This window comes from Salmo salar, chromosome 02 (genome assembly GCF_965601325.2).
Source record: "Salmo salar chromosome 02, fSalSal1, whole genome shotgun sequence".
In the NCBI taxonomy this organism is placed as follows: Eukaryota; Metazoa; Chordata; class Actinopteri; order Salmoniformes; family Salmonidae; genus Salmo; species Salmo salar.
Window position 1 is genome coordinate 69,509,089 of NC_138292.1, and position 24,288 is coordinate 69,533,376.

General features: G+C 42.4%; 1 protein-coding gene across 1 annotated transcript; it reads left to right on the plus strand.

The window, feature by feature from the left end:
• The first annotated feature begins 3,596 nt into the window (after positions 1 to 3,596).
• On the plus strand, positions 3,597 to 23,207 carry tab1 (TGF-beta activated kinase 1/MAP3K7 binding protein 1). Its single transcript, XM_045708501.2, has 12 exons — positions 3,597 to 3,864; positions 4,445 to 4,575; positions 6,236 to 6,389; positions 6,639 to 6,725; positions 7,062 to 7,200; positions 9,963 to 10,079; positions 10,756 to 10,867; positions 14,487 to 14,631; positions 14,896 to 15,109; positions 17,846 to 18,011; positions 19,140 to 19,229; positions 19,342 to 23,207. The coding sequence occupies exons 1-12, from the start codon at positions 3,796 to 3,798 to the stop codon at positions 19,487 to 19,489; spliced, it is 1,572 nt and encodes a 523-aa protein (XP_045564457.1). The 5' UTR covers positions 3,597 to 3,795; the 3' UTR covers positions 19,490 to 23,207.
• Positions 23,208 to 24,288: the final 1,081 nt, after the last annotated feature.

Genomic DNA, 24,288 nt, shown 5'->3' on the forward strand with positions numbered 1-24,288 from the left:
AACAGTAGTACGCAAGTATAAACACCATGGGACCACGCAGCTGTCATACCGCTCAGGAAGGAGATGCGTTCTGTCTCCCAGAGATGAATGTACTTTGGTGCGAAAAGTGCAAATCAATCCCAGAACAACAGCAAAGGACCTTGTGAAGATGCTGGAGGAAACAGGTACAACAGTATCTATATCCACAGTAAAACAAGTCCTATATCGACATAACCTGAAAGGACGCTCAGCAAGGAAGAAGCCACTGCTCAAAAACCGCCATAAAAAAAAGCCAGACTACGGTTTGCAACTTGCACATGGGGACAAATATTGTACTTTTTGGAGGAATGTCCTCTGGTCTGATGAAACAAAAATAGAACTGTTTGGCCATAATGGCCATTGTTATGTTTGGAGGAAAAAGGGGAGGCTTGCAAGCCGAAGAACACCATCCCAACCGTGAAGCACGGGGGTGGCAGCATCATGTTGTGGGGGTGCTTTGCTGCAGGAGGGACTGGTACACTTCTCAAAATAGATGACATCATGAGGGAGAAAATTGATGTGGATATATTGAAGCAACATCTCAAGACATCAGTCAGGAAGTTAAAGCTTGGTCGCAAATGGGTCTTCCAAATGGACAATGACCCCAAGCATACTTCCAAAGTTGTGTCAAAATGGCTTAAGGACAACAAAGTCATGGTATGGAGTGGTCATCACAAAGCCCTGACCTCAATCCAATAGAACATTTGTGGGCAGAACTGAAAAAGCGTGTCCGAGCAAGGAGGCTTACAAACCTGACTCAGTTACACCAGCTCTGTCAGGAGGAATGGGCCAAAATTCACCCAGTTTATTGTGGGAAGCTTGTGGAAGGCTACCTGAAATGTTTGACCCAGGTTAAACAATTTTAAAGGCAATGCTACCAAATACTTATTAAGTGTATGTAAACTTCTGACCCACTGGGAATGTGATGAAAGAAATAACAGCTGAAATAAATCATTCTCTCTACTATTATTCTGACATTTCACATTCTTAAAATCAAGTGGTGATCCTAACTGACCTAAGACAGGGAATTTTTGCTAGGATTAAATGTCAGGAATTGTGAAAACTGAGCTTAAATGTACTTGGCGAAGGTGTATGAAAACTTCTAACTTCAACTGTCATATCTGAATCTGTAGCTAGATTCTTACCTGTATACATGGATGAAAGCTTCACGGCAGACTGCAACCCTTTTATCAGACATCCTGTGTTGTTTCGGTTTAGTTTGCACAACTTGTTTGGCCAGTTGTGTTCCACTGATTTCAAAACATGTTCTTTTCAGAGTGAGAGAGAGTCAGCATTGCATGGCATGATCATCATCCAGAAAGTAATCCATTACAACTTTTTCCCACTGACCTTTGTGGATAGCGCCTGATAAATTCAGGGCATCGATGTTATTGAGAGCAGTAGCAACATATTTTCAGTTGTCCATTGCTAACGTTATATCTTTCTAAAAAACTGTAGTAGAAAGGATTATCTACGCAATACGAGCAGCTCATTTTATAGACACAAGATGCAACACCGCAGACCAATCCAAACTCATCTCTTGGCATGTCCAGCCCATTCATTATCTCAAGCCAATCATGGCTAGCGGGAAGGTTGCTGCCTTTCTCTGTGGCTAAACCAACTCAGCTCGTAATTTAACAATTTTATTCGTATTTACAGATGATATGCAAGTTTGATATTAAGGCACATGAAAGTTCGAGAAGGCATTACTGGCAAAAAAAACACATTTTGATTTAAAAAAAATAAATGTACGTTCAAAAGGCTCTCCTGTGAAGTCATGACTTGCGACATACGGCTAGTTTCCTGGATCGAGTCACATATACCGTACTCTATTCTACTGTATTTTAGTCAATGCCACTCCGACATTGCTCATTCTAATATTTACATATTTCTTAATTCCATTATTTTACTTTGAAATTTGTGTGTATTGTTGTGAATTGTTAGATATTACTGCACTGTTGGAGCTAGGAACACAAGCATTTCGCTACATCCACAAAATCTCCTAAATATGTATACTACCTATCAGGTATGAAGGTTTTACTGCAACACTGATCACTGCATCCAAGTTGCTTTACATGGATGTTTCAAAGAGATGTCAGTCAAGGCATTTGAATGAAAATTGCGTTTGAAAAAGGTGAAGTTTTTGCTGTGAGCCAATGGGATGACCAAGGGATGTTTTCCGCCAAGGTGGGCGGGGTCGTAACGTTCTATTCAATACTGACTGAGTCTATAGAGTTAAATAGAACTGTAGAATTGAAAAGAACTGCAGAATTGAATAGCACTGTAGAATTGAATAGAACTGTAGAATTGAATAGCACTGTAGAATTGAATAGAGTTGAATAGAACAAACGATCACATGTACAGTATCCTATAGTTTAATTTAATAAATCTAAACAATAGTTATGAATGTCACTGTCTAGGTACGGAGATGAATACAGCTAGCCTACATGACAATTAACAATAGTTGTGAATGGCAATATCTAGGTACAGAGATAAAAGTGTACTGTAGCAATCCTTTGTAGATAAATAGAAATGATTGAGCAAGGCAAACAGCAAGCACACACCATAAACTGAAATTAGTGGCTAAACTGATGCTCTGTCTGTCTTTTTTTAGAATGATAGGCACCGATATGGACAATCTAAATTGATATCAGTGGCATTTGTTCGATACGATATCGATATATACATCGGTTTATACAAAACATTGCAACTGTGTGAAGGTTCACCTTTCTATTCACTTCCATGGCTCCCTGGAGGCAAGATAACTGCTTGCTGATTGCCTGTTGGGCCAAATATATATGTTCTGGGGGCCTAACCTCTGAGCCATTGTATTAGTATAAAATAATATAATTTTCAAATGTTTTTGCAATTCAAATATATCTGGGTATTTGTATTACTATGTATTTTTTGATCATCTTTATCAAGGGTGGCAATAATAGTGGAGGTTGTATTAAATGTTAGTATGTAGTGATTAAACAGTGAGGCTATCCTTATCCTTTGTAGCTCAGTTGGTAGAGCATGGTACTTGTAGCACCAGGGTAGCATGGTACTCGTAACACCAGGGTAGTGGGTTTGAGTCCTGGGATGCAGGCATGACTGTCTGCTGAATAGTATATATTGTATTTGTGATTAAAGCAAATATTTCATAATGAACTTGGATTTTGCATAAATTACTTAGATAGTAAAAGATGAAGTCAATGAATGCACAATGAAAGGTTCTGAACATAAGACAGGAAGTATTACAACTGTGAGTTTTGAAAATCTATCACTATTAAACAGCTGACATTTGCACCAAACACTGAGGACAGTGAACCTGCACATTTCAAAGTTGTTTTGGTATTGGTAGCTTTTACAGTTTTGTTGCTACATGTGCCAGCGCAAAGAGAATAATAATATGTCGGATTTCTAAAGTTGTTCTTGCTTTCAGCAAGCACATCTGACTATAACTAATAAATGTTCCATCCTCTTTCTCGACTCTCGAAATGTCATACAACACATGTCAACATGATGGCGCTATAATAAAGGAAATTAGAGGTAAACTTGTTTTACTGTAGCAAACAGTCTTTAGTTGATCAAGTATCTTGAATGATCGCTCTCCGTTTGGGTTACTCAAGAGTCGTGAGAAGAAAGAGTAATGAGAAGAAGCACAGGCATGAAGGAGAAACTTGATTGATTTGTACAAGTTCAGATATCTACCTTTACTGCTTTTCAAGCACATTTGACGTGAAAATCAACGTGTGCCAATGCGCAATCGCTGCGCAAGGTTGACGCCCATTAATGCATCAAACTTGTCCACAAAGAGTTCCATCAAAGATGGCGTCTCAGCGTCGGCAAATGATGCAAAGCGTAAGACAAAAACGATTTCTCCCTTTTGTAGACGTGCTTATTTGATTAAAAAAAACTCCAGTCACATTTTGTTGTTTGAATAAAGTATTCTAACTCTCCAAAGGACAATTGAAACAACTACTCACGGGCCCTGTGCTGGTGTGCCGCAAACAGCAACATCCGCCGCTAGCCTAACGTGGCTAAAAACATTGCTAGCTTAGTCAGCTAGCTAACTAAGTTTGTGTTCTTCACTTGGCAATTTATATGTATTAAGCTAGTTACTATTTAAGGGGCGATTTTCTTAGCCACGGGTCAGTTGAGTTTTATCCAAATAATAGTGGTAGTGAAGAAAGGGATATTTTCTGAACACACTAACTTCGTTTTCTGCTAATATTACACTGTGAGCCTAAGTTCCTATGTGAATATTGTAGTTTCTATGGTCGTCAAAGCCTAAACTGAAGCAGAAGTCTGAGGAGACAATTAAGCAGGACAATTTCAATGGTTGTCAGAAAATTCTGAACACTAAAACCATAGGCTACATAAGTAGGATCGCTATGACTAACACAATAGCTAATGTCATTTTCAATCTCCACCCTGGTAGCATCAGAGCTGGACAGATGACCTGCCCCTGTGTGAGATGTGCGGGGTGGGCACGGCCCCCAACTGTACCTACGGACCCGACGGAAAGGACACCCAGAGCCACCCCAACGAGGACGGACACTTCAGGTTCAGGTAACTAAGTCACCTGAGCCTGATTCACACTTTAAGGCCAGCTGTCCTGGCCTGGTTACATATCCACCATAGCTACGGGAACCATGCTGGAAAGGACCAAATAACAAAAAACATATTCAAGCCAGCATAGTTTGGCTTGGCAGTCTGAAAATGCTACTGGAGCCATGGATATGTCCCTGTATACCAGCATTGCCCAAACAAGGGGTTGTGACTTATTTTGAAAATGTGGTTGTTAGTCACTAGATGCGGTTGTCAGATTACACAAACCCTCAAAGATTTCAAAAAATGAATCCAATTTTAATAAACGCCCATATCTATGGGGTGAAATACCGCAGTGTGCAATCACAGCAGCTGTGACCTTTTGCCACAAGAAAAGGGCAACCAGTGAAGAACAAACACCATTGTAAATACAACCCATATTTTTTTTTTTTTTTTTTTGTAAGTGTAATGTTTAGTGAATTGTGTTTATCTATTTCACTTGCTTTGGCAATATAAGCAGATGTTTCCCATGCCAATAAAGCCCTTTAATTGAATTGTAATAAACAGAATGTTTTTTATTTTCTTCTTACAATTGTGGCTCTATCTTTTGAACGCTTTATGACCCCATTACTGAAAATGAGACTCTCAGAAACACGTGTCTGCTGTTTCCCTCTACAATGCCCACAAGCCTCAGTAGAACAGATTGGACAAGACCACACACTACATCAGACTAGGGGGGGTGGAACTAGGCCCTATCTTTCTACACAGAAGATCAAACAAAATTATTGCCTGATGAGCTTCTGAACTTCCCAATACCTTTCTGATGCATTTCAGTCACCTCAAACTAGGGCCGGGCTTTAGTATCATGGCAAGTAAATAAAACATGAAGCGGATTTAACTTCTTTAGGAAAACAGCCCTTATGTTGGAAACAAACATTATTTTGTCATCCAGAGTCACATGTATTTCTTTTCCAATCTATTGCACACAATATTTTACATACTGAAGGTTTTTAAAGGACCAGAGAGTTAATACTGCTTCTTTTTTTCATTTTTGCCATGGAAACAATATCGCAATACTGGTATCATCCCGGCCCTACTTCAAACCATTCTTCCTTCATATTGATATACCGTCAAAAGTACTGTCAGAGGGATTTGTAATAGACTGTCATAGCCCCAATTAAAAAAGTAAACATTGGCCGTTGTTGATTACATCACTTTACATGGTGGGGTCGTGGGCCAAAAAAGAGAAAGCCCTGCTGTATTACCCACACCCTTATGTAGGTTCCATACTCACACTTTCCAAGGCTGGTGATCTGTGCAGATTACACAGCCAGTAAGAGTTCTAGGAATATTGACCAATCAGACATAAAGAGTTGTCTTCTGTCCAATCAGAGGTGAGGATGGCTGTTTCCTGTACAGGGTTCGATGGGAGCAGTGTCCAGCTTTGTGTCTCAATGGGTGAGTTTGTTGTTGCATGGCCCCACAGGGGCACCTCCCGTGGGTGGAGATTTCTCCTTAGTACCAATGGAATGGTCTAAAATAATCAAACTCTGCCCACAAGGGGGATCCGGGCCATGCAAAACAAACTTTACCAGTGTCTCGCGCAACAGACCAATCAAACATAAGAGTTGTTCTTGTTTTGACCACTCAGACAAAGAGTTGTTTCTTTCTGTCCAATCAGAGGTGAGGAAGGCTGTTTCCTGTATGGAGTGTTTAATGGGTTTGATGGGAGCAGAGTGTCCAGCTTCGTCTCTCAGTGTCTGACAGCAGAACTGCTTCTAGGTCAGCTCAAGTCTACGCACACTGACGCTGATGTCCGCAGAATTCTCTCACAGGTGTGTGTGTGTGTGTGTGTGTGTGTGTGTGTGTGTGTGTGTGTGTGTGTGTGTGTGTGTGTGTGTGTGTGTGTGTGTGTGTGTGTGTGTGTGTGTGTGTGTGTGAGAGAGAGAGAGATCGACCGTTATGTCTTTGAATCAGCGTGTCTGCCTGTCTGTCTGCTGTAGGTAGAACACATTCGCAGAAGCATCATATCATAAGAAATGCTATTTGAATGTTTATACCATTGACCCTTGTTTTATCCTAAGGCCTTCGACGTTGTGGAGAAGAGTTACTTTGAGACAATCGGTGACGCTCTTGCAGAGAAGGCTACTATTATATCCCAACTACCTGAGGTAAGCATGGCACTCTGTCACTCACTCACACACACAGAGCAGACTTGAGACTATTATTATAGCGTGTTAACTTTCCTTCTACTACTTAGATTTCAGAACTTTTTGCACCGTTGATTTCCATGGCAACCACAGTTTTAATTCACATTAGAATGTACTCATTGGGAATCAATATAGTCTCATTAGCCATTTAATCGACCTTAACTAACATTCTTAAATCTCTTAATCTCCTCTCTCCTATTACCATCTTCTTTTTTTTTTGCCCCCCCCCCTCCTCCCTCTCCCTCCCTCCCCCCACCTCTCCCTCCCTCCCCTACATCTCCCTCCCCCCTCCACCAGGGAGTATCGTTCCACCAGCTCTCCCCCCAGAGTCAGAAGCTTTCTGAGAGGCTGAAAGACCTGGAGCAGGAAGTGTCTGGTGGAGCTACCGCTGTTGTGGCTCTGATACACAACAACAAGCTCTACATCGCCAACGTGGGTACGTACTGTTGTTCAACACACACACACACACACACACACACACACACACACACACACACACACACACACACACACACACACACACACACACACACACACACACACACAGGAAGCTCACATACAGGAGCACAGCCTTGCACTAACACGACCACAGCCATGTAAACATACAAACACAGTTACACCTCCTAGGGCTTTTTATGTCCTCACTGACCTTTTACACACACGTTACAATGACATTTACTTCTCTGAATCAAAACACCTGTTAGAAATTATATTCAGAACGTCAACACGCCTTGTTCCAGCCTTTCTGCCCTGTAACTCTTTTCTTCGTCAAAATCTGTGTGTGTGTGTGTGTGTTTGTGTGTCTGTGTGTGACCCCCCCCCCTCGCGAAAACAGAGACAGGAAAAACATTTAAACATATTATTTGAGAAAAATCCAAAAGCCAGACCACTCTGGTAGGAAATTAGAATTCTAGCCGAAAGCCAGAAAGAGATTTCTGAAACGAACACACACATTCCCTAAGGATTTCACCGTGGGTTGATATAACAACCAGACCCATTCTCATAAGCATTTCTCATTAGTCCAATAGGCCTTATACCATCTGTCTGGCTATTCCATCCAGACGTGTGTGTGTGTCAGTCATTGGTTCATAGGAAATAAACTCCACTGGTGATTTAAGTCCTCCATAATTGTAAAGGATCTTTAAAGCTACGATTTGGTCCCAACTATTCCAGACTGGCCATTTGGGGTCCTTTTTTCCCTCCATGGTTAGCCGCCTCTCTGCCCGTCTCAAATTGGGATTTGGGGGCCAAATAAAAGACAAAGAAAGAAGGGGGAGGAATGAAGGAGAAAAGACACTTGGGGTTTTCAAGTGTCGGAATAAGGGCAGAAAATTATTTATTTTATAGGGGGAGAAAAAACGAAAGGTTGTTCATTACGGGAGGGAGTGGTGGATAGGAGGAAAAGGAGACTGTTCAGTCTACCTCACCAGCTATGTACAGGTCAGAGTCAAAGTGGAGAGGTGACCGTGGCAATGAAACGGAACCTTTAAGGGAGAAAAGTGTTTCCAGCTGTGGAGTCGCCTGACTCATTCCATACTGTGTGTGTGTGTGTGTGTGTGTGTGTGTGTGTGTGTGTGTGTGTGTGTGTGTGTGTGTGTGTGTGTGTGTGTGTGTGTGTGTGTGTGTGTGTGTGTGTGTGTGTGTGTGTGTGTGTGTGTGTGTGTGTGTGTGTGTGTGTGTGTGTGTGTGTGTGTGTGTGTGTGTGTATCCTATGGGCTTGTTATGTTTTATTTCTGCTGAGATGTGAAGGAGTGTAGAAGTTGTTGCAATGCCACGGTCAGGAACACAAGACGTAAACAACGTCTCCTCTACAATTATGCTAACCAAGCTAATACCCACCAGCATGGACAGGTTATTTGATTTATTTATGGACAGGTTATTTGATTTATTTATGGACAGGTTATTTGATTTATTTATGGACAGGTTATTTGATTTATTTATGGACATTATATTTGATTTATTTATGGACAGTTTATTTGATTTATTTATGGACATTATATATGATTTATTCATGGACAGGTTATTTGATTTATTTATGGACGGTTTATATGATTTATTTATGGACAGGTTATTTGATTTATTTATGGACAGGTTATTTGATTTATTTATGGACGGTTTATATGATTTATTTATGGACAGTATATTTGATTTATTTATGGACAGGTTATTTGATTTATTTATGGACGGTTTATATGATTTATTTATGGACAGTTTATTTGATTTATTTATGGACAGGTTATTTGATTTATTTATGGACGGTTTATATGATTTATTTATGGACAGTATATTTGATTTATTTATGGACATTATATTTGATTTATTTATGGACATTATATTTGATTTATTTATGGACAGTTTATTTGATTTATTTATGGACATTATATTTGATTTATTTATGGACATTATATTTGATTTATTTATGGACATTATATTTGATTTATTTATGGACAGTTTATTTGATTTATTTATGGACAGGTTATTTGATTTATTTATGGACAGTATATTTGATTTATTTATGGACAGTTTATTTGATTTATTAATGGACATTATATTTGATTTATTTATGGACAGTTTATTTGATTTATTTATGGACATTATATTTGATTTATTTATGGACAGTATATTTGATTCTAATCAACTGGTCTTAAAACCAGAAAGACCAATTAATAGACAATTACAACCATTTAATTTGTTAATTATTATTACATTTTTTCAATGGCATTTAGCAGATACTCTTATCCAGAACGACTTACAGGAGCAATTAGGGTTAAGTTCCTTGCTAAGGGCACACCGGCAGATTTTTCACCTAGTCGGCTCATGGATTCAAACCAGCAACCTTTCGGTTACTGATTTATGTGAGAGAGAGAGATTATTTTCGTTTTTGTACTTTAACTATTTGCTCATCATTACAACTTTGGAACTTTTGTGTGAGATAGAGAATTCCAGCCATTTAATGAATGAAGTAATCAATAAGTGAGGTCTCCATTACAGTGACTGTTTCAGACTGGTTTCAGTCAGGGATCTTAGTGATGAGGATGTCTGTGTCAGCCTTTTAATTGATCAATGTACCAATCAATCAATCAATAAAATGAAATGGTATTATTATACAATACTGGATTATGTTCTGTTTCTGGTCCCGGTACCAACCAAACTCTCTTACTGTATTTAATTAATATGGGTGGTTGTGTTGTGGTCCAGGTACCAACCGGGCTCTGCTATGTAAGTCGACCAGCGACGGTCAGAACCAGGTGATCCAGATTGGACGACCTCACACCACAGAGAACGAGGATGAGCTCCAGAGACTGGCTGGGCTGGGTGAGACACACACACACACACACACACACACACACACACACACACACACACACACACACACACACACACACACACACACAGAGACAGACAGACAGACAGACAGACAGACAGACAGACAGACAGACAGACAGACAGACAGACAGACACTGGCTGGGTGAGTCACACACACAGAGTCTGTGCATGGGTTCACTTCACGCTGTTACAGCCTGGTAGCTACGGGAGAAGTTGAGCCTTGTGCTTCAACACTCTTAGTTGTTGTGGAAATTGACCCACTAGGCTGTTTACTTTGTGCACCTACGTCATACTGCTGAGTCTGCCTTTAAAATGGAATGGGGGTCAATTCATCGGAAAACACATACCCTGGTTGAAGGTGACCTCTTCTCCTTCCCCCTCCCCTCTCTTCTCCTCCCCTTCCTCTCTTACTTTCATCACCGCCACCCATCTCTCCTTCATTCGTCCTTTACGTCTGCCCTCCTCTTCCCTTTCTTGCTGTTTCCTTGTTCCCTCCTCGTTCACTCCCCTTCACCTCTCCTCCTGTCTCCTCTTCTCCACCTCATCCCCTCCTCCCACCCTGTCTTTCCCCCTATCTCATCCTCCACTCCCCTTCACCTCTCCCCCTGTCTCCTCTTCTCCACCTCATCCCACTTTACCCCTCATCCTCTCCTCCATCCCCCAGGTCTTGATGTGTCTGGTCTTCGTCAGGCAGCTCTGATAGCTGGTCAGAGCAGCACCAGGAGGATCGGAGACTACAGGGTTAAATATAACTACACAGATATAGATCTGTTGAGGTAGGGGTGCGCACACACACACACACACTAACGCATGTACATCCATTTATACACACACACCCCCACACACACACAAAGGCTCAGAAGTCCAATTTCCTGCTGTCCTCTGTAGCCGAGCCAAACGGATGAATATAAAGCTGGATCTTTGAATAGGATTCAACTTATCCACAGAAAAATGCACTTAATTGAGTTTCCAATTGGATTTCTTCAGTGCTGCATAGCGGTAGGTAGACTGAGTACAAGAGATTTCTAGTGGAAAAACGCTCCACTTTTGTATTTGTATTCATTAAGGATCCCCATTAGTTCCTGCCAAGGCAGCAGCTACTCTTCCTGGGGTCCAGCAATATTAAGTAAGTTAAAAATATTACATGACATTACATTTCATAACACGTTTCACAGCACATTAAGTGTGTTCCCTCAGGCCACTACTCTACTATCACATCTCTACAATACAATATCCCTGTGTACGTGTGTGTAGAGTGTGTGTCTTATCATGTGTATGTGTGTCTGTGTGTGTGTGTCTCTTCATAGTCCCTTCTGTTCCATAAGGTGTATTTTTATCTGTTTTACTGCTTGCATCTGTTACCTGATGTGGAATAGAGTTCCATGCAGTCATGGCTCTATGTAGTACTGTGTGCCTCTGTTATTGGGGATTGTGAAGAGACCTCTGGAGGCATGTCTTGTGGGGTATGTGTGGGTGTCTGATCTGTGTGCTAGTAGTTTATACAGACACCTCGGTACGTTCAGCACGTCAACACTTCTTACAAAAACAAGTAGTGATGAAGTCAATCTCTCCTCCACTTTGAGCCATGAGAGACTGACATGCATATGATTAATGTTAGTTCTCCGTGTACTTTTAAGGGCCAGCCGTGCTGCCCTTTTCTGAGACAATTGTAATATTCCCAGGTCCCTCTTTGTGGCACCTGACCACACGACTTAACAGAAGTCCAGGTGCGACAAAACTAGAGTCTGTAGGACCTGCCTTGTTGATAGTGTTGTTAAGAAGGCAGAGCATCGCTTTATTACAGACAGACTTCTCCCCATCTTAGCTACTGCTGTATCAATATGTTTTGACCATGACAGTTTACAATCCAGGGTTACTCCAAGCAGTTTAGTCACCTCAACTTCCACATGATGTATTAAATGATTTAGTTGAGGTTTATAGTTTAGTGAGTGATTTGTCCCAAATACAATGCTTTTAGTTTTTAAAATATTTAGGACTAACTTATTCCCTGCCACCCATTCTGAAACTAACTGCAGCTCTTCATTAAGTGTTGCAGTGATTTGACTCTCTGTAGTAGCTGACATGTATAGTGTTGATTCATCCACATACATAGACACACTGGCTTTACTCAGGGCCAGTGGCATGTCCTTAGTAAAGGTTGAAAAAAGTAAGGGGCCTAGACAGCTGAATTCCTGATTCTACCTGGATTATGTTGGAGAGGCTTCCATTAAAGAACACCCTCTGTGTTCTGTTAGACAAGTAACTCTTTATCCACAGGGGGTGTAAAGCCATAACACACATGTTTTTCCATCAGCAGAATATGATCATGTCAAAAGACACAAGTCTAACAAAATAGCTCCCCCAATCTTTTTATCAATTTCTCTCATCAATCATCAGTCATTTGTGTAAGTGCTGTGCTTGTTGAATGTTTTCTCCCTATAAGCATGCTGAAAGTCTGTTGTCAATTTGTTTACAGTAAAATAGCATTGTATCTGGTCAAACAGCACTTTTTTCCAGAATTTACTAAGGTTGGTAACAGGCTGATTGGTGGGCTATTTGAGCCAGTAAAGGGGGCTTTACTATTCTTGGGTAGCGGAATGACTTTAGCTTCCCTCCAGGCCTGAGGGCACACTTTCTAGTAGCCTTAGATTGAAGATGTGGTAAATAGGAGTGGCAATATCATCCGCTATTATCCTCAGTAATCTTCCATCCAAGTTGTCAGACCCTGGTGGCTTGTCATCGTTGATAGACAACAATCATTTTTCACTTCTTCCACACTCACTTTACGGAATTCAAAAATTACAATGCTTGTCTTTCATAATTTGATCAGTTGTTATACTTGGATGTGTAATGTCAGCGTTTGTTACTGGCATATCATACATACGTTTGCTAATCTTGCAATATCAGTGGGTTTTGTGTTGAATGAGCCATCTGATTCAATGAATGATGGAGCTGAGTTTGCCTTTTTGCCCCAAATTTCACTTAAGGTGCTCCAAAGCTTTTTACTATCATTCTTTATATCATTTATCTTTGTTTCCTAGTATAGTTTATTTTTATTCAGTTTAGTAACATGATTTCTCAATTTGCAGTGTTTTTGCCAATCGCTTGTGCAGACAGACTTATTTGACATTCCTTTTGCCTCGTCCTTCTCAACCATACATTTTTTCATTCCTCATCAGTCCACAGGGTTTTAACAGTTTATACAGTCATTTTCTTAATGGGTGCTGCTTATTAGTAACTGGAATAAGCAATTTCCTAAATGTGTGAAGTGCAGCGTCTGGTTGCTCCTCATTACACACCACAGACCAACAAATATTATTTACATCAACAACATAGGAATCACTGCACAACTTCTTGTATGACGTTTTATACACTATATTAGGCCCAGCCTTTGGAACTTTGGTTTTCCTAGATATGGCTATTATATTGTGATCACTACATCCGATGGATTTGGATACTGCTTTCAAGCAAATTTCTACAGCATTAGTAAAGATGTGATCAATACATGTTGACGATTTCATTCCTGTGCTGTTTGTAACTACCCTGGTAGGTTGATTGATAACCTAAACAAGGTTGCAGGCGCTAGTTACAATTTGAAGCTTTCTCTTGAGCAGTGTGATCAAAGCCTGTCAAAATATACCTCTCTGTTTGTCTCAAACATTAACAAGCATTTCAAACGTTATCCAGATACTGACTGTTAGCACTTGGTGGTCTATAGCAGCTTCCCACCAGAATGGGCTGTAGGTGAGGCAGATGAACCTGTAGCCATATTACTTCAACAGTATTTAACATGAGATCCTCTCTAAGCTTTACAGGGATGTGGTTCTGAATATAAACAGCAACACCTCCACCTTTGGCATTTCTGTATTTTCTGTAGATGTTATAACCATGTGTTGCTGCCACTATATCATCAAATGTATTATCTAAGTGAGATTCAGAAATTGTCCGAATATGAATGTCACCTGTTGCTAGCAAATTATTGATTTCATGAACCTTGTTTCTTAAGCTACATATGTTAACGTGGGCTATTTTTAGCACTTTTCTGGGATGCTTGATTGTTTTCATTGCTTAGCAGAAGTAGACATGCTCATGTTCTGTATGTTAGTGCAGGGTGAGCTGCACACAGTGGACTTCCTACTCGGGCATACCGCCTCAGTGCTAACACTATAACTCATAGGCACATGATTACTGCATACAATAGCTGTAGGATCCACTTTAGATTGTATTGTAGGTTGGAAACAACGTTTTGCTGCGCTTCCTCTTATCGCTTACCTCTATCTCATCCCTCTCTTTTCTCCTTTCTTTCCTTTCTCTTCTCTTTCACTCGCTCTCACTCTCCTCCTTCGATCTGTCCGTCTTATTCCTTTTCCCCCATGCCCCGCCCACGACCATCAGCGCCGCCAAGAACAAGCCGATCATAGCAGAGCCGGAGATCCAGGCCAGCCAATCGTTAGAGGGCGTGACGGGCTTCCTGTTGCTGATGTCAGAGGGGCTCATCAAAGCCCTGGAGTCCGCCCACGGACCTGAACAGGCCAATCAGGTGGGTGCATTCACTTATCCAATGAACCTCTTAACCAATACATTCACACCAAGCTTCTTTGATAAAGACCTCGGTCCAAGGAGGACGGTGCTAGTCTTTCCCAATCGTCATAGTTCACCACCACCTCTTACTCTCCTCTTCCCAACTCCAACATCATCTACCTCTCCTCCTTCGCCTCCTTCCCTCTTTCTCCCTACTGATTTCAGTTGATTTCCCCATGAGATGACACGTTGCATTGTTTTCCCCTCTCTCCTCCCCTTCTAGGAGATGGTAGCGATGGTAGCAGCAGAACTAGCCCAACAGGGAACTCTAGAGGCCGTGGCCCAGTCGGTGGTGGAGCGGGTCAAGCGGCTACACCACGATGTCTACGCCAGCGGACGCCAGAGGGCGTCCCACTGCTCCCGCCACGAAGACATGACGCTGCTGATACGCACGCTCAACTACACGCTGGCCGACGGTGCGCTCACACCCACACAGGGTAGGTGGGGGAGACACACCCACACAGGGTAGGTGGGGGAGACACACCCACACAGGGTAGGTGGGGGAGACACACCCACATAGGGTAGGTGGGGGAGACACACCCACACAGGGTAGGTGGGGGAGACACACCCACACTGGGTAGATGGGGGAGGCACACCCACACTGGGTAGTTGGGGGAGACACACCCACACTGGGTAGGTGGGGGAGACAGGTTGGCTTTAGGTTGGCTTGGAGGGAATTCAAGATCAGGGGCTGAATAATGAAAGGGACTGTTAGCATAAAACAAGATTGAGATCTGAGTTTGTATGTGTTCTCATTTCATGCTAGAAGAGAGGATATATAACATGGCAGTTTTCCTTAAATGGTCTTCTGAATAAGAATGTACCAGTGTTTGAGCCTGCGTGTTGCTACTGATGTCCACCTGACAGCACAGTAGAGATCACAATGGTGAGTTAGACGTCTCTGCATGATACACAGAGTCAAGAGCCTTCAGTGTAGAGCTTGAACCTGGCCAAGGAGGGTCTGAGTTATACCTCGGTTCATGTTCTCATACATGATTCTCATACATTCAAACCGTCTCCAGATGCATTACTGGTCATCTGTAGGCAGACCTCAATACCAAATGAACAGGAAAGCTTGAATTCTTCATCTGCAGGCAGACCTCAATACCAAATGGACAGGAAAGCTTGAATTCTTCATCTGCAGGCAGACCTCAATACCAAATGAACAGGAAAGCTTGAATTCTTCATCTGCAGGCAGACCTCAATACCAAATGGACAGGAAAGCTTGAATTCTTCATCTGCAGGCAGACCTCAATACCAAATGGACAGGAAAGCTTGAATTCTTCATCTGCAGGCAGACCTCAATACCAAATGGACAGGAAAGCTTGAATTCTTCATCTGCAGGCAGACCTCAATACCAAATGGACAGGAAAGCTTGAATTCTTCATCTGCAGGCAGACCTCAATACCAAATGGACAGGAAAGCTTGAATTCTTCATCTGCAGGCAGACCTCAATACCAAATGAACAGGAAACCTTGAATTCTTCATCTGCAGGCAGACCTCAATACCAAATGGACAGGAAAGCTTGAATTCTTCATCTGCAGGCAGACCTCAATACCAAATGGACAGGAAAGCTTGAATTCTTCATCTGCAGGCAGACCTCAATACCAAATGGACAGGAAAGCTTGAATTCTTCATCTGCAGGCAGACCTCAATACCAAATGGACAGGAAAGCTTGAATTCTTCATCTGCAGGCAGACCTCAATACCAAATGGACAGGAAAGCTTGAATTCTTCATCTGCAGGCAGACCTCAATACCAAATGGACAGGAAACCTTGAATTCTTTATCTAATTCAACAAACATTTCTACTTCTAGTTTACTGTTTCCAGGTGGTCGTCTCTACTGTCTCTCCTCTAGGTGGACGTATCTACCCAGTGTCAGTACCCTTCTCTGACTGCCCCAGCACCACTATATTACTACTATAATACTGATGTACTCTGTCTCTACTGTCTCTCCTCTAGGTGGACGTATCTACCCAGTGTCAGTACCCTTCTCCAACTGCCCCAGCACCACTATATTACTACTATAATACTGATGTTCTCTGTCTCTCTACTGTCTCTCCTCTAGGTGGACGTATCTACCCAGTGTCAGTACCCTTCTCTGACTGCCCCAGCACCACTATATTACTACTATAATACTGATGTACTCTGTCTCTACTGTCTCTCCTCTAGGTGGACGTATCTACCCAGTGTCAGTACCCTTCTCCAACTGCCCCAGCACCACTATATTACTACTATAATACTGATGTACTCTGTCTCTACTGTCTCTCCTCTAGGTGGACGTATCTACCCAGTGTCAGTACCCTTCTCTGACTGCCCCAGCACCACTATATTACTACTATAATACTGATGTACTCTGTCTCTCCTCTAGGTGGACGTATCTACCCAGTGTCAGTACCCTTCTCTGACTGTCCCAGCACCACTATATTACTACTATAATACTGATGTACTCTGTCTCTCTACTGTCTCTCCTCTAGGTGGACGTATCTACCCAGTGTCAGTACCCTTCTCTGACTGTCCCAGCACCACTATATTACTACTATAATACTGATGTACTCTGTCTCTCTACTGTCTCTCCTCTAGGTGGACGTATCTACCCAGTGTCAGTACCCTTCTCCAACTGCCCCAGCACCACTATATTACTACTATAATACTGATGTACTCTGTCTCTCCTCTAGGTGGACGTATCTACCCAGTATCAGTACCCTTCTCTGACTGCCCCAGCACCACTATATTACTACTATAATACTGATGTACTCTGTCTCTCCTCTAGGTGGACGTATCTACCCAGTGTCGGTACCCTTCTCTGACTGCCCCAGCACCACTATATTACTACTATAATACTGATGTACTCTGTCTCTCCTCTAGGTGGACGTATCTACCCAGTATCAGTACCCTTCTCTGACTGCCCCAGCACCACTATATTACTACTATAATACTGATGTACTCTGTCTCTCTACTGTCTCTCCTCTAGGTGGACGTATCTACCCAGTATCAGTACCCTTCTCTGACTGCCCCAGCACCACTATATTACTACTATAATACTGATGTTCTCTGTCTCTACTGTCTCTCCTCTAGGTGGACGTATCTACCCAGTATCAGTACCCTTCTCTGACTGCCCCAGCACCACTATATTACTACTATAATACTGATGTACTCTGTCTCTCCTCTAGGTGGACGTATCTACCCAGTGTCGGTACCCTACTCCAACTGCCCCAGCAGCACCAGTAAGACCAGCGTCACCCTCTCCCTGGTCATGCCCTCTCAGGGGGGTACCCTCACCAACGGGACCAACACAGCCTCCACTCTGGAGGAGAGCACACCCACACACACACCTAGGTAATATATATAATATATGCCATGTCTCCATAGCAACTCACCCAAAGCGCGCACACACCGAGCTAATAACACACACACACACACACTCACCAACTGGACTAACACAGCTTTCTTTCACTGGAAGAGGATACAAATGCAGGCATGCTCACACACATACTAGAGATGGGTGATATGGCCAACACATCATATGACAATATTTGTGTGATGTTTGTGAATAGAAGACTGTGTTTTATGAGTAGTGCATGAGCCTAGCATGACAACAGATGAAATGAAAGGGATTTGAATGGGCTTTCTCCGTTCTGATGGTTGTATACACACTAGGACAAGACTGACAGGGATGTAGTCCAATATGTAGAACTTTTCATTTCATGTAACACTGTATCAAAATATAGTTGAAGAGTGTACTGTTAAAATTCATACCGGTATGTGGATCCATACCATTATACTGGTATTCTTGATATATCGCCCAGCCCGAACGCATACACACATCCACCAAGCTAAACACACACTTCCACCCTGGCTTGATTAGGTCGCTTTCTGCAGGCATGGATGACCTTGTGTTCTTGGCCATACTCCAACAAGTGTAGACGATGGTTTCATAGCCAGTTGCATAATTTTAGTTTTAAGTTCATTGTAGGTTTTCATTTGGGTTTGTTAGGGTCATTTCAGATAAATCATAGTGTAATTGTTGGCCCGAGGTAAGACCACACGTTGGCTTCATGTTATTTTGTTGTTCTTAGAGGCATGTGCATGGTCCCTGTTCTGAGTCATTGATTGGTTCATTCTACCCTTCTTTACTTTGCTGTCTTTTTTTCCTTCATTCCTTATTTTTTTTCCTTCTCTGAATCTCCTCCTGCTCCATCGCTTTCCCATCCTCCATCTGTCTATTATTTCCCCCCTTTCTTTTGCTCTTCTTCCCCTCCCTCCATCCATCCATCTCTTTCTCCTCACCTCCTTCATCACCTCCTTCGTCACCTCTAGCACGCTCCTTCTACCCAGCGCCATCCGCCGTTCCTCCCTTGACATTCTCCAGTCCATAAATGAGCTCTGTCTCTCCCCTCTTCCCTCTCTTCCCCCTCTCCCCCCTCGCCCACCCGCCCCCCTCCCACCCCTTATCCCACCCCGCAGCCAGAGTCCCACCACCACGCTCCATTCCACCAATAACCAGACCACCCAGAGCTCCAGCTCTTCTTCAGGAGACGGAGGCAGCCTCTTCAGGTAGGTAGCTCGGTGGGTTAGAGAAGGTTCAAATCCCAGGCGGGATGGTTTCTATTCTGTTTCTAGGAAGATTATGTTGACTAAAATATGGTTTGTATTGTACTCTCTCCAGACAGCGTGGCAGCCAGGCGGTGCAGCCAGACGAGACCGGACGGGTCCCTCCCTATGTTGACTTCACCCAGTTCTACCGGCTGTGGGGGTCGGACCACGGAGACTTCCTGGGGACACAGGGGTCCTCAGCCGGGCTGGGGCCTCAGTGATGGAGGGGGACAAGATTTGGGGTGAAGAGAGTGATAACTGCTCTTGAAGGAGGGAGGTATAGGAATGTATTGGAGGGGTTGTGTGATGGATTTTGGCGGTGTTGTCGAGATTTAGAGCGTCTGATATGGCATCCTTGGGCAGAAACGTATTTCTATTTTTTTTACTTTATCATGACTTCCTTTTACAACAGCTGATAACGTGTTTATTACACGCCTAAAGGTAATGTTATTGATGGATCAAGTGGACGACAGGTATGCAGGAAGGAGAGCTGATCTAGCATCAGTTTTTGCTTTAGATAACGATGAATAACATTATATGGACAGGGGTGACCTGATCCTAGGTCACTGCTCTTACTCTGAGATGCTTGATACGGCCCCAGATCTACCTGAATGGACTGAATTCACTCCCAACACACAGTCAGTGAGTGTATGTTGGCTGGCGTATGTAACTCCTGTCACCTGCTCTCTGTCTGTCTGTAAACAAGGGAGGGAGGTGGGAAGGGGGATGAATGAATGATGTGGGGTTATCAGTCTGTCTGTGAACAAGGGAGGGAGGTGGGAAGGAGGAGAGGGGGATGAATGAATGATGTGGGGTTATCAGTCTGTCTGTGAACAAGGGAGGGAGGTGGGAAGGAGGAGAGGGGGATGAATGAATGATGTGGGGTTATCAGTCTGTCTGTGAACAAGGGAGGGAGGTGGGAAGGAGGAGAGGGGGATGAATGAATGATGTGGGGTTATCAGTCTGTTTATGAACAAGGGAGGGAGGTGGGAAGGAGGAGAGGGGGATGAATGAATGATGTGGGGTTATCAGTCTGTTTATGAACAAGGGAGGGAGGTGGGAAGGAGGAGAGGGGGATGAATGAATGATGTGGGGTTATCAGTCTGTTTATGAACAAGGGAGGGAGGTGGGAAGGAGGAGAGGGGGATGAATGAATGATGTGGGGTTATCAGTCTGTCTGTGAACAAGGGAGGGAGGTGGGAAGGAGGAGAGGGGGATGAATGAATGATGTGGGGTTATCAGTCTGTCTGTGAACAAGGGAGGGAGGTGGGAAGGAGGAGAGGGGGATGAATGAATGATGTGGGGTTATCAGTCTGTTTATGAACAAGGGAGGGAGGTGGGAAGGAGGAGAGGGGGATGAATGAATGATGTGGGGTTATCAGTGCGGGTGACACATTACATAATGAGCTGACAAGTGAAGGGACTCATCTCAGCTGTCTCTTGTTACTGTAGCTCTTGGTTGATCTCTCTTTCCACCCCACTCCCTCCTACTCTCTACCTGCCTCTTCACTCTCTCTTTCTCTCCTCTTTATCCATGTTTGGTCTGGAGAGTGGTTGATTGGAGGCGAGATGGGCAGTTGAAGTGATTCCATTTTTTTGATAGTTATGAAACCATGTATATCTGACGTATGTTTATTTTATGTATGGTTATATATATTTTATGTACAGTTGAAGTCGGAAGTTTACATACACTTAGGTTGGAGTCATTAAAACTCGTTTTTCAACCACTCCACAAATTTCTTGTTAACAAACTATAGTTTTGTCAAGTCGGTTAGGACATCTACTTTGTGCATGACACAAGTAATTTTTCCAACAATCGTTTACAGACAGATTATTTCACTTATAATTCACTGAATCGCAATTCCAGTGGGTCAGACGTTTACATACACAAAGTTGACTGTGCCTTTAAACAGCTTGGAAAATTCCAGAAAAAGATGTCATGGCTTTAAAAGCTTCAGATTGGCTAATTGACATCATTTGAGTGAATTGCAGGTGTACCTATGGATGTATTTCAAGGCCTACCTTCAAACTCAGTGCCTCTTTGCTTGACATGGGAAAATCAAAAGAAATCAGCCAAGACCTCAGAAAAACAATAATGTAGACCGCCACAAGTCTGGTTCATCCTTGGGAGCAATTTCCAAACGTCTGAAGGTACCACGTTCATCTGTACAAACAATAGTATTCAAGAATAAACACCATGGGACCACGCAGCCGTTATACCGCTCAGGAAGTAGACGCGTTCTGTCTCCTAGAGATGAACATACTTTGGTGCAAAAAGTGCAAATCAATCCCAGAACAACAGCAAATGACCTTGTAAAGATGCTGGAGGGAACGGGTACAAAAGTATATATCCACAGTAAAACAAGTCCTATATCGACATAACCTGAAAGGCTGCTCAGCAAGGAAGAAGCCACTGCTCCAAAACCGCCATAAAAAAGCCAGACTACGGTTTGCAACTGCACATGGGGACAAAGATCGTGCTTTTTGGAGAAATGTTCTCTGGTCTGATGAAACAAAAATAGAACTGTTTGGCCATCGTTATGTTTGGAGGAAAAATGGGGAGGCTTGCAAGCCGAAGAACACCATCCCAACCGTGAAGCACGGTGGTGGCAGCATCATGTTGTGGGGGTGCTTTGCTGCAGGAGGGACTGGTGCACTTCACAAAATAGATGGCATCATGAGGTAAGAAAATGATGTGGTAATATTGAAGCAACATCTCAAGACATCAGTCAGGAAGTTAAAGCTTGGTCGCAAATGGGTCTTTCAAATGGACAATGACCCCAAGCATACTTCCAAAGTTGTGGCAAAATGGCTTAAGGACAACAAAGTCAAGGTATTGGAGTGGCCATCACAAAGCCCTGACCTCAATCCAATAGAAAATGTGTGGGCAGAACTGAAAAAGTGTGTGCGAGCAAGGAGGCCTACAAACCTGACACAGTTATACCAGCTCTGTCAGGAGGAATGGGCCAAAATTCACCCAACTTATTGTGGGAAGCTTGTGAAAGGCTACCTGAAACATTTGACCCAAGTTAAACAATTTAAAGGCAATGCTACCAAATACTAATTGAGTGTATGTAAACTTCTGACCCACTGGGAATGTGATGAAAGAAATAAAAGCTGAAATAAATCATTCTCTCTACTATTATTCTGACATTTCACATTCTTAAAATAAAGTGGTGATCCTAACTGACCTAAAACAGGGAATTTTTACTAGGATTAAATGTCAGGAATTGTGAAAAACTGTCTTTAAATGTATTTGGCTAAGGTGTATGTGAACTTCCGACTTCAACTGTATATGTCAAGGTTAGAGTCAACACCATTTTAATTCCATTCATTTCAGAACGTGAACAAATTCCACATTTCCCTCATTGAAAAGCATTGAAGAGAATTGGAATTGAAATGTCAGTGTACTTAACCGTCGTGGACGTTGATTAAGGCAGCACCCTGCACCTCTGATTGAGGGGTTTGATTAAATAAATACACAAGACACATTTCAGTTGAATGCATTGTGTTGTACAACTGACTAGGTATCTCGTTTCCCTTCCTGCATTGAAAGGGAATTGACCCTGAAGCTTTATATGTTTATGAATGCTTTTTACATTTGCTATGCAAGTTTTGTCTCCTTGGAGATAGGCTGCATTGAGAAATTAAATGATAGAAATGTGTGACGATTTCTGCGATGTCGTCTTGATGTTTTGACTTCCAAATCCTTCAACTACTGCCTCTTTTACGTTGCCATGTTAGTCATTTTGGGGCGGCAGATAGCCTAGTGGTTAGAGCGTTGGGCCAGTAACCGAAAGGTTGCTAGATCGAATCCCTGAGCTGACAAGGTAAAAATCTGTCTTTCTGCCCCTGAACAAGGAGTTCCTAGGCCATCATTGTAAATAAGAATTTGTTCTTAACTGACTCGCCTAGTAAAATAAAAGTTTATTACAAACATTTGCAGACGCTCTTCAACCTTCAACTACTGCCTCTTTTACATTGGCATGTTAGTCATTTAGCAGATGCTCTTCAACGCTCTTATCCAGAGCCACTTGCAGTAGGAGTGATACATGACTTTTAATAGCCAACTAGGTGATCAAGGTATAGAAAGGCTTAGTATTACATTGATTTCATGGGGCAGAATCTGACTGAGGAAACTAAGTGACTGTACCTCTGAGGAAGAGAGAAAAAGGAGAAAAGATAGACAGGCTAAGCTGTCTTTTAGAGGGAAAGAAGGAAGGAATGAATGAAGGAAGGAAAGAAATAAAAATTGACAATAGGTATAATCCTTCATTCAGCAGACCACCTTTCAACAAGCAGGTGAACTGACGTTTGTGCCTTGAGCTACAGCCCCATTCAGTGTCAGATTTAGGAAGTCCTCACACTTTACACACAACTCTTCTTTGTCAACCCTCTTTAAATAAGTAGCTTAAGGCATATGTCTTGTCTGTCCCAAATAGCAGCCTATTCCCTATATAGTGCACTACTTTTTACTAAAATTAGTGCACTATATAGGGAATATAAAGGGAATAGGGTGCCATTTGGAACACTGTTTAGAACACGGTAGTTACAATGTTATGATGAAAGCGAGTTGAGGAATGGAACATTCAATGTCAGTTATTTCTCTGGAGCAATATATATATATTTGTTTAGAATGAATTATTCATGAAGGTAGGGCCTGTAGTGTCAGGTGCAGGGTTGAGATTCCGGTCTCGATTGTTGATTAGATGTATGAATAATTATTTCATCTATCAAAATGTGTTGCTTACAATAAAAGCAATCGGGATTGATCGATCCGCCTGTTTATTGTCTATAAACATCCCAAACAATGTATATATTTCTATCACCATAGTCTAAAGATGTAGAAAGGAGCGTTTTTACTTTTTTCAGAAATATATTGGTTGTCTTTAGCTTTAGTTCTGGGGCGTTAAACGTGTGAGTAATGTATGTCCTCGTCCCACAGGCAGAGCTCTTTTTCCTTAGCATGTTTCTGTGACCCCCTCCCCCCATGAATTCAGTTCTGAGACTCAGACCCATC